This window comes from Carettochelys insculpta, chromosome 2, assembly GCF_033958435.1.
Source record: "Carettochelys insculpta isolate YL-2023 chromosome 2, ASM3395843v1, whole genome shotgun sequence".
In the NCBI taxonomy this organism is placed as follows: Eukaryota; Metazoa; Chordata; order Testudines; family Carettochelyidae; genus Carettochelys; species Carettochelys insculpta.
The window spans coordinates 8195981-8205924 of record NC_134138.1 but is presented as its reverse complement, the minus strand read 5'-3'; the positions used below and the strand labels follow the sequence as shown (position 1 = coordinate 8205924).

The 9944-nt window shown below is 53.3% G+C and overlaps 1 protein-coding gene and 1 long non-coding RNA gene across 2 annotated transcripts; one reads left to right on the top strand and one right to left on the bottom strand.

Annotated features, from left to right (window-relative positions):
* The first annotated feature begins 1 nt into the window (after position 1).
* Positions 2-4066, top strand: LOC142008408 (uncharacterized). The gene is made up of 3 exons (XR_012644131.1): positions 2-746; positions 908-1000; positions 3681-4066. It is a non-coding gene; the product is annotated as an uncharacterized LOC142008408 (long non-coding RNA).
* Positions 4067-6803: 2737 nt separating this feature from the next.
* Positions 6804-9573, bottom strand: LOC142009667 (ly6/PLAUR domain-containing protein 2-like). The gene is made up of 3 exons (XM_074988043.1): positions 9516-9573; positions 8353-8472; positions 6804-7015 (listed from the first exon to the last, which is right to left on the bottom strand). Exons 1-3 carry the CDS (start codon positions 9571-9573, stop codon positions 6804-6806), a joined length of 390 nt encoding a protein of 129 aa, XP_074844144.1.
* Between the last annotated feature and the right edge of the window lie 371 nt (positions 9574-9944).

Genomic DNA, 9944 nt, shown 5'->3' with positions numbered 1-9944 from the left:
TACACCCCCGCTTTGCCTGGCCCCAGCTCCATACACCCCTGCTCTGCCTGGCCCCAGCATGAGCTCAATAGCCTGGCCCCAGCCCCCACAAGCTTATGCTGCCGCCCAGCACTGTCCCCCGGCATCCTGACCTCGTGCCAGAGCCACTGCAGCCCAGTTCCCTACCCCACATCAATCACACACACACCCCTCCCCTAGTCTCACGCCTTGGCCAGTGCAGTGATTTAGAACTCACCCCCAGAACATCCTTGTGGATGAAAGTTAAATCAGCTCCCCTCAAGCAGGCACGTCGTGTTCGGTTTCCATATGGAGCAGGGTCTTCGATCCGGAGTCGGAACTAGAACGCAACGAGCTGCTTTTCCCAGGCCTGTCCTCCCAGCCTTGGCTTTGGAGGCCAAGAAATTTGCTTTCCCTGCACCTCAAGGCATCTCAGAGGAAAGCCGCTAGGAGGGCATTCCTCCAAAGAGACAGCGGGACTGCCTCGTGCCGCCAGCGATTGCAACTTGGCGTTCCACACCCTCCCAATCCACAAGCCTTTGCATTGGTAACGCCGTGACCGCCAAAGGAAGAAACCCTGATCCAACTTAACGCAACAAAAAGGATGGTAATTCTGTCCGGTTTGTGCAGGGCATTGGCGGTTCCCATCAGCCTGTCACGGGGTCTCTGAGCGCTACCGTGACCCTGGGGATAACGCTGCCAGCCCGAAGGGCGTTCTGCAGGTAACGCCTTTGTGACTGGGCAGAAAGGTAAGAGATAGTCACACTGCTCCGGGGCGACTCAGTAAGTGCCCACGGCGAAGGCGCCGGCCTTGTGTGTGCTCCAGCTGAGCACCCAGGGGGAAAAAAATGAGCAGGTGGCTGCCAGCTCTCTCTCTCTCCCCACCTCACTAAGCATCTTCTGCCCACAGATTGACTTCCGTCCAGGGCCTGCTTCCCATGACGCTCAGCAGTGTTGCTGCTAGCAGGAGGGTCTGGCCCCAAAGGGAGGAGCAGGGACTGGGGTCAGTGGCACTGGATGTGATTTTACGATGGATGTAATGGAGAGCCCAGGGTCCCCGCCTCACCCCCCTTACTCTTGTCCATCGCCCACCCCCACCTCCTAGGAGCAGGGCCATGGCTCTGGAGGGAGCGGGGAGAAATGCAGACAGGTGTGAGTGGCCCAAAACTAGGAGCCCGCATACGGGGACGGGAGCAGCGCCATGAACAGAGCCCCCAGCACGGTGCTGGTTAAACTGAGCTCCGGTGCGTGAGGCAGGAGCAGACCCCTGGGTGCAGGGCTGGTGATAGCCAGGGCCCCACATGCAGGGCTGGCAACAGCTCCCCAGGAGCAGGACGTGCAGAGAGGACCCCCCATGCAGAGCTGAGAATACAGCCCCAAGGGTGGCCCTGCATGTGGGACAAGGAGCAGAGCCCAAGGTGCAGGTCTAGCAGCAGCCGGGACCCTGCCTGTGGGGCTGGGAACTGAGCCACGAGCCTGGGTCCTTCAGACAGGAGCCCTGGCACAGATCAGGAGTGGAGCCCAGGCCTGGGCCAACAGCACCAGGACCTTCGGTATGGGGTGGTGGGTGGAACCCTGCACAAAAGCTGGAGGTACTGCAGCACCCCCACACTACTAGTTCCTGTGCCCATGGGCCTGCTCTGGAGACAGGGCGGGAAGAGGCAGGACGGTGCGGGAACTCAGGAAGAGGGTTTGGGTGGTGGCAGGACCTGGCGCAGAGCAAGGATGGGAAGAAGTGGGATGGGGTGGGAGCATGGGGGAAGGGGCCACATGAGGCCTGGGGAAGAGCGGGTAATTGAGCCCCCCTTCTGCACACACACACACACATGCACACGGGCCTGGAGGAAGCTGGTACCTCTGGCCTGCAGGTCTCTGAGGGAGCAAACCCCAAGGAAGTACTGGATTTATTTAGCAAAGCCAAGAACAAACCACCAGCCCTACTGGGTCAGACCATTGGCCCATCTAGCCCAGCATCCTGTTTCTGACCGTGTCTGGTGCCAGCTACCTCAGAAGGCCTGGACAGAACAGGGCAATTACTGAGTGGTCCAACCCCTGTCCTGCAGTCCCAGCTTCTGGAGTTGGAGGCTGAGGGGCACTCAGAGTGTGGGCTGGTGTCTCTGACCCTCTTGGCTAGTAGCCATGGCTGGGTCTCCTCCCATTTAGTGCAGTCAAGGCCATAGCGCCAGGAACACTGGAAGCTTGCCTTGTGTACGTGATGTCTGAGGGCAGACTGTTCAGCCCAGCGGTTCCCAACCTTTTCAAGATGGGGACCCATTCTGACAATTCAGGAAGACCTTGTGACCCAAGGCAATTCAAAACCAGAGGGGGCAGAAGAGGTTGTCCCCTGGGAAAATCACACCTTTCCACCCCCAGCTTAACCCCCTCTCAGCCCCGCCCCCCGCCACCTCTCCCAGCTTAAACCCCTCTCAGCTAGGGCTGCCAGAGTTTTGAAAAATTGGTGTGTGACCGGCATCCCCACCTGTGGGATCCCCAGCCAGGGCTGCCTGTCCCTCATAAAATGTCCCAAAAACCATGGCAGGGACCCAGGCAGCCTGCAGCTAGGAGCCAGCGGAGGGACTGAGCCCTGACTGGCAGCACCAGCCATGGGGTCCCCGGCCAGGGTGGGAGGGGAACCCCTGCAGCCCCGTGTCTTGAAGTCAGCTGGGGCACGGAGCCCTGGCCAGCAGCACTAGTCACAAGATCCCCAGCTGGGGTGCAGGGGACCCTGTAGCAGCTCACTGAGAGACAGCTGAAGTGTAGATCCCTGACCAGCCCCCTCTCCGCCTCGTCCACAGGCTTAAAGCTGTCTTAGCCACCCCAGACCCCACCACCACCTCACGGGAGTTCCCAGGTGCCGCTGCTGACCCCCCACTGCTCCTTTGTTGGGCCGCCTCCTTCTCTGCACGGCTCCCCCCAGCACTCCAACTCTCTTCCCTCACCCACAGCGGGGTAGTTCCCTTCTTGCAGGCTTAGACGGGACTCAGTTTAATGGCTTTCAGGGCAGGATCCCTCCTGCCAGCTGTTAAACCAATTCAGCTGAGTTCCATCTCAGCACCGCAGGGCAGGGACTGGGAACTGAGGAGAAGTCGCGTGGCTGGAAATGGCTCCTTAAAAGCCCATCTAGCAACCCTTAGAAAATCCAGTTGTAGAACCTAGAGGCACTGAGACCTCATCTGGGGTGAGTGAAGTCTCTGCTCTACAGCCTCAGCTGAGAGCCAGCTGGCCTTTAACTCATGTGGAAGAGTGCAGGGCTTTAGACTGTCTGCTTGCAGGTTCTATCCCTGGGGCTGGCAAACTGGGTCTGTCAGTGTTACACAGTCATGACCCATATTTGGGCCCTGACCCATAGGCTGGGAATCCCTGGTTTAGATGGAGCATTGGTGAAAACACCCTGACTGGGATGTAACAAACTGAGCTGGAAAAGCCTGTCTCCTTGCAAGATTTCTATGGGCTTCAGAGTTTCTTAGGTCCAGCCATAAAGGAGAGGAGAAAAGCCTCTTCACTCAGAGCTTTAAATATGACTGTGGACAGTAAATCACTCACAATGGATTGGCAAAGGGGGTGGGTGGGATGGATCTAGTCTAGGCGATGAGAGTTAGAAAGACTTAACTCTAGGAAGGCCCTGAGATACCCCAGGGGTGGGTGCAGTGAGAAAGAAAACCAACGTCTGTCTGTCGAACCAGGGTGAAAAACAGAGTGGAGGAACCAGCAATCTCTGATTATGAAACCAGAAGGGACACGGCTCACCTCATCCAGAGGGGCTGAGACTGAGGGGGGCACAGAATATAATCTAGAGGTGCGGGACAAGGAATGAGAAGCCGCCATCCAGTGCACTCCAGTCACCTGGCTCTAAAGGCAGAAAGGAGAAGGGCAGCTGCTGGCTTGATGATTGTGATATAAGAAACTCAGTATATACCAGCTGCTACCTCTACGACTAGCACCTTTGATTCTGAGATAATAGATTTCTCTGTTGACCTTTTTCATGACATGATAATAATGTCATCCCCTAAATCTATGAACGTGGTGAAATTCTTATTTGAACTCCGTGAAATGACCTTATAAAATGATAATCGGGCTCCTGAGGTATTTGTTTTTCTATTCTCCATGACACAGTCAATTTGCAGCGTTCCAGGGAGTGTCTGTCTTGTGTAACAACCACTGCCAGGTAAAGACAAATTACCAGGATACTAATCATCCCTCCCAGAAAAAGCACAGAGCTATGCTTTGAAAACTAGGGTTGGTAGGTGTGGGGGAAGCTGTTTTTCAGATAACGGAAAGGTGTATTCAACGAAGATGTCATAAGAGAAAGGGCTAACATGTCCCTGCACTAAGCGGTTGGACACTGGAGAAAGGTTCCTAACTGTCAGAGTGGCTAAGCCCTGGAATAAGTTGCCTAAGGAGGTTGTGGAATCTCCGTTGCGAGAGATTTTTAAGAACAGGTTGGATCAACATCTAACCGGGATGATCTGTGAGGGCAGGGCCTGGACTCGATGACCTCTCGAGGTCCCTTCTGGTTCTAATGTTCTATGATTCTGTGAAATGCCCATAGACGCTTTCTAAAAATCACAAATCATCTGGTAGCCAGGAACCTTTCCCCATATACACACTCCTTCCTTTTGTTCTTGTGAGGCTACAGAACATGTGGTGGTGGGGCATTTGTCCTGTTTGCAAGTCTTGAAGAAAGAAGACACCAGGGCTGAAAACCTGAGGAGATCTGGGTTCTAAATCTGCCTCTGCCAGTAACCACCCATGTGATCTTGTGTCTGTGCCTCAGTTTCTCCAGCTATCTTACAGGGAGATCAGTAGTTACTCCGCCTTGGGCAGAGCTTTGAGACCTGCTAAATATTACAATGATGTTGAAAATGCTGCTGAGGGGACCATTAATTGGATAATGCATCGTGAGAAGGCCGGATGCCTTTACCTTGCCTCAGTGTGAATATGCACATTCCTGAGCCAGTGTATCATGAGTGTGACATACTGAGCTCGCCATGAGTCTCATTTACTCTGGCTAAGGTTGCCAACCCTCCCATTCGCATCAGGACTCTCCTGGAACTTTCTCTCTCGCAGGCTATTGAAGCCAGTCTGGGAGATTTTCAGCCACTAAAAGTCAGGGTGGCACCATGGCACTATCAAGTAGGCTCACTGCCTGCCCTGGCCCCAGGTCACTCCTAGAAGCAGCTGACATGTCTCCGTAGCAGTAGCGGAGAGGTGGGAATCCTCCATGCGCTGCCCCGGCTCGGCAGCTCCCATTGGCCACAAACCTCCAGCTTTTGGGAGTAACCTGGACTTGAAGCGAGCTTACTGACAAACTTCTGCCTTTCACTATCTTTTCTCTTCAGGTTCTCCACCTGCCTCCAGCCCCTGGTCTCTGAGCACCTACCTTTGGGTTGTCTTTTGCAAGGGAAGGCCAAGTTCAGCCCTGATATGGTTACATCCCCAAAGCAATCAGCCCTGAATTTCTTCACAGATCAAGCAATCCAAGCTCTGTCAATCACCTTCCTGCATCATTTAGGCTCCCCTGTGTCTGAAGCCCCCCATCACCTCTGCATCCCTTGCCTTGCCATGATGACCCTGCCCACATGAGTGCTTCCAGTCTGAGCTTTGAAAATTTCCCTGTGATCCCTTCCGAGTCCCCAGCTGTGCAGCCACAAAGACACGAATTACCCCTTTGCTGTGATCTTCCAGCCTGATAACCTCTTTGCCGCCCCTTGCTCCATTCTCTCCCGGGCTAGCGACTGGGATTGCCCAGGAAGTTCCAGCGTGGGGAGAGGGGGCCTGAGATGTAACGGAATCACCTCTGTCATTGAAAGGGCGAGATTTGCAAAAGGAGTGTCTGGTATGCTAAGGGCAGAGTGCAATAAAGACACACCCAGGCAAGTCAGCCTTTGCTGTGATATCAGAGCCATGGCAGGTGATTATGGTGTCCAGTACATCTGGGGTTTTAGAAAAGGGGAAAAAACAAAATCCAAACCCAACATGATACCTCCAAGGCTCCAGTAAGTCCATTATGGACTTCCCAGTTGCTGATCTTACGCAGAAGGCACTTATCTACTCCATTGAAGGGGAGCAATAAAACAGCTTCAGAAGAAGAATCCTCCAACAAAGGAAAGCTGAACAATAAATCCCTTGAATGATTACCGCTGACTAAAAATACATTAGTGTTCCTTATAAACAGACACACAAAAGACCAGAATTTACTGCACTTAGATTATTGGTACACCAAGGTTCAGAGCATCTGAGCTAGATCAAAGCCCACCCTTACTCTTCCTGGACACAGAATGACGTCTACACAAGAGCTCTGGTGCCTGGAACTGGGTCCCTGCATGGAGTGAATTCACTGGGTCCCTGCACAGGGGTGAATTTCACCCCAGACTGGTTGTTTAGCAAGGATGTATGTCGAACCAGGACATGTGAAATAGTAATTGGCGAGGCCTGTTGGTCACAAGGGCCATGTACTTAACTGAGATTAAGTCTTGAGTAACTTGGATGTCCTGTGGAATTTTCCGCAACTAATTGACATGACAAAGACATTCCAGTACAGATTAGCGTGTAATTTAATGCAGCCAAGAGCTGGTGGCAGAAGGGTGAGGAGATATCAGGCTGGGCGTTCCTGAGTCAGTCCCCCCTTATCTGGGGGGGGGGCAGGAATGCAGAGGTAACATCCTTCCAAGGGGCCACTGTGTCAAAGAAAACAAAGAGGCATCTTCCTAGGAGTGTCCAAGGCCACCCATTGGCATGGTCAGCCGGGAGGGGCTTTCCCTCTTGTTGGGTGGTTCTTCAGGTGAAGGCTTCACTGGTCCCACCCCTCACAGCCCAGTCCGGAGGAGAAGACAGAGAAAAGTGGCTGAAACCCCCATCAACGCATAGCTGGTTTCTATGCGGACCACCCCGTCCAGGTTGCATAGCTCAGTGGTGCAGCAGAAGGTGGGGCGAGTACTGCCGATTTCATCAACATCGGACGGGATGCACTTCTGGGCACACTCCCTGACGACAACTGAGTCACCCACAAAGGGGTAAACTGCAACATTGCAAAGCAAGACAGAGGGAAAGGGCATTAAAGGGAGGGTCTCTGGTCCTTAAGGGAGCACAGGGCAGCCATGCCTCTGGATCACAACTGCAGTTCCAAAAGGGTTCAGGAGGTGGACCAGCTGGGAGCTAGCCATCAAACCTGCTGATCTCCTAAGTAAAGAAAGCCCTAACACATTCCTAGGGCTCTCTGTCTGCTTGCTTGGGAGCCAACCCCTCTCTGTGGGTGTCCTGCAGGTCTCCTTCTGGCTCAGTGAATCTACGTGGGTAGTCGCAAGCTCAGCAGGGATACCTTGGTTTTACCTAAACCTGGGTCCATTGTGAGTCATCTGTCACCCTGCAGATGCCAGAAGACACCCTCTCTCTTTGCTGTTCATCCCCCGTGCAGCCAGTGCCCCTCTCGAAAGGGCAATCTGAAGAGCTGGTGACCCATCTCCTCTCTCTGGCTATTGGCTGATGCAGACCTTGTCTTCAGAGGTAGAGAGAGCATCCTGGAGTCAAGGGACCCAGGTAAGGCACCAAACAGCCCAGGGGTTCAGGCACAAGGCACCCACCTGGGAGGTAGGAGACAGGCACCTATCTACCACTCTTTCATTGTCCGCCATGGAAGAGTTTCAACAGGAGAGGCTGAGGCTGTCCCATTGCTCAGTGGCTAGAGTGGTCGTCCAGGTCAGGGAGAATCCCCATTCAAATCCATCCTCCCCTGCTGGAAGGGAAGGGGCTTGAACTGGGGTCGCTGATGTTCCAGGCGCATGCTCGACCCACTGGCAGACCTCTTGCTTCTTCCTGCGAGTGCGGAAGTGGCGGCTGGCTCCTATTCGCGGATCACGAGCAGATAGGTCCTGCCCTGCACCTGATGCCGAGAGCCCCGCAGGGCTTCGCAAACCCCCTCTCATCAGCCTCTCCCATTGGCTTCTGGAGTCTGCCCACCAAAGGGGCTGGGTTCTTCTGAATTGTAGTCTAAGGCTCCCTTCCACTGGGCAGCAGCCAATGTCCCTAACTCAGGCTTCGTGGCTCACACGACTGTTCCTGCAATTTACTGGGGACTAGACATTACCAGTCGTGATGCTGACCCTACCGACACCTAAGTCCTTTTGTGGCTCTGGACCTAAGTGCCTTGCCCGAGGTGGGTCCAGCTGAGTCAGTGGCAGAGCCAAAACTTGGCTCTACAGCTCCCAAGTGCCAGTGTTGCAGCCTGGGTCCATCGTTAGCAATCACAGGAGAAATCTAGTTCCCTGCTGTTCCATCCCTGGGGCTGGGACTAGAGGGACATTCTTCCCTTCCCAAAATTAGAGCACTGGCTTCTCCCTCTGGGAGCCTCTTCCTTACCTTCCTCCAGGGAGTACAGCATGGTCTTGCACATGGTGAAGTCCTTGGAGCAGTTGGTGATGGTCAGACAGTGGGAGGCGCTCGTTGGCTCCACGCATGTGTAACATTGCAAGGCGTGGGCTGCAAAGAGGAGCAAAAGGGGGTTGCCTTTGCAGGGACCTACAGGCGCTGTCTTCCCCCTTCTACGTCACCCCTGTTAGGGGAACTGCCACCCCCAAAGGCAGTTACCATCAGAATGTGGTGCCATAGCAGAGGGCGGTTCCCCATACTTCCTGGCTGATGCATGGTGTGATGTGTGAGACCTCCAGACTAGTGATCAGCTGCCCCCAGGCACTCAGGTGGTGTGGGTAATGCACTCCTTGGAGGGCATCATTTCAAGGAGGTTTGTCTCTTGGCTTCGTAACAATTCCCTGGTAGGACCCATCTCACACAGTTATCAGCCAGCTAACCAGATCCAGAACAACAGATGGGCTGAACTGATTGACTCAAACATCATTCCTCTGGTGGGCTGGTCACTCCTACAGCCCAGTTCTGATTTACGCTGGCGTCCCCATGCTGTTACCTTTTACAATACCAGAGTGGGTGGGTTCAGACAGCAGGAGCTCACAGAAATAGTGAGACAGTATTGACCAGCTGTGGTCTCAGCATACCAGGTACCCATCAGCTGTCACATTTTTTGTGTCCTCATGTCAAGCCAAGCGCAGGCATATCACTGCAGAGCTCTTACGACAATAGGCAATAAGAAAATAGCCATTTATCCTATACTGGCATTATACTTACATTGTTACCTATTGTCTGTCTTCTGCATTGTAAATTCTCAAAGCAGATGCTTGGGGCTTATCTTATAAAGTACTGAGTAAAGAGTCACCACCAGGGTTCCCTCTTAAGTTTGGGCGACCTCCCAGGAGACATTCAGGTGCTGCCCAGCTGATTAGCAGAGCACCCACAGCTAACAGCGTGTATTTCTATAGATGGTGCACATCTGCCCATGCCTGGGTGCACAGAACAAAGTTTAATCCACACATGGTTGTCACTGATCACAGGAGGAGTTTAGGACCTAAATCCCTTTGAGAGTCTGGACTTAAAAATGAATAATAGGGTGTCTTTTCTGACAAGCCAGTCCCTCCAGCCTCATCACCGGAGGCATTTTTCTGCTGACTTACCTTCATCTGATTGACGTGACTTTGAGGTGCCCAGGGCTATGTGCAGTAGGAATGGCATGTGGTAGGGAGAGACCCCCTCATCTCCTTGCTCTGTGACTTATTTTTCCCAGGGGCAAAATAGCCGTGTTAATTCAAAGTGAAGGTTGCATGCTGGTATTTGTCCCTTTTCAAATGCTGAGCTGAGCCAAATTCAAAAGACTGAACACCATGAAATGCCCAATATCAGAGGGGCAGCCATGTTAGTCTGTAGTCGCAAAAACAATGAGAAGTAATGTGGCATCTTATAGACTAGTAGATTTTTTGCAGCATAAGCTTTCGTGGGCAAAGACCTGCTTTGCCCACCAAAGCTAATGCTTCAAAATATCTATTAGTCTATAAGGTGCCACAGGACTTTACCTTGTTTTTGCAGTAGGAGGGAGACAGCCCCAG

What these genes read in the sequence shown, in the direction of transcription:
- LOC142009667 (XM_074988043.1), bottom strand. Translation starts at nt 9,573, where the DNA reads ATGCCATTCCTACTGCACATAGCCCTGGGCACCTCAAAGTCACGTCAA. An exon ending in GTCACGTCAATCAGATGAAG is followed by an intron (nt 8,473 to 9,515) that starts GTAAGTCAGCAG and finishes TCCTCTTTGCAG; the next exon opens with CCCACGCCTTGCAATGTTAC. An exon ending in GCTGTACTCCCTGGAGGAAG is followed by an intron (nt 7,016 to 8,352) that starts GTAAGGAAGAGG and finishes GCAATGTTGCAG; the next exon opens with TTTACCCCTTTGTGGGTGAC.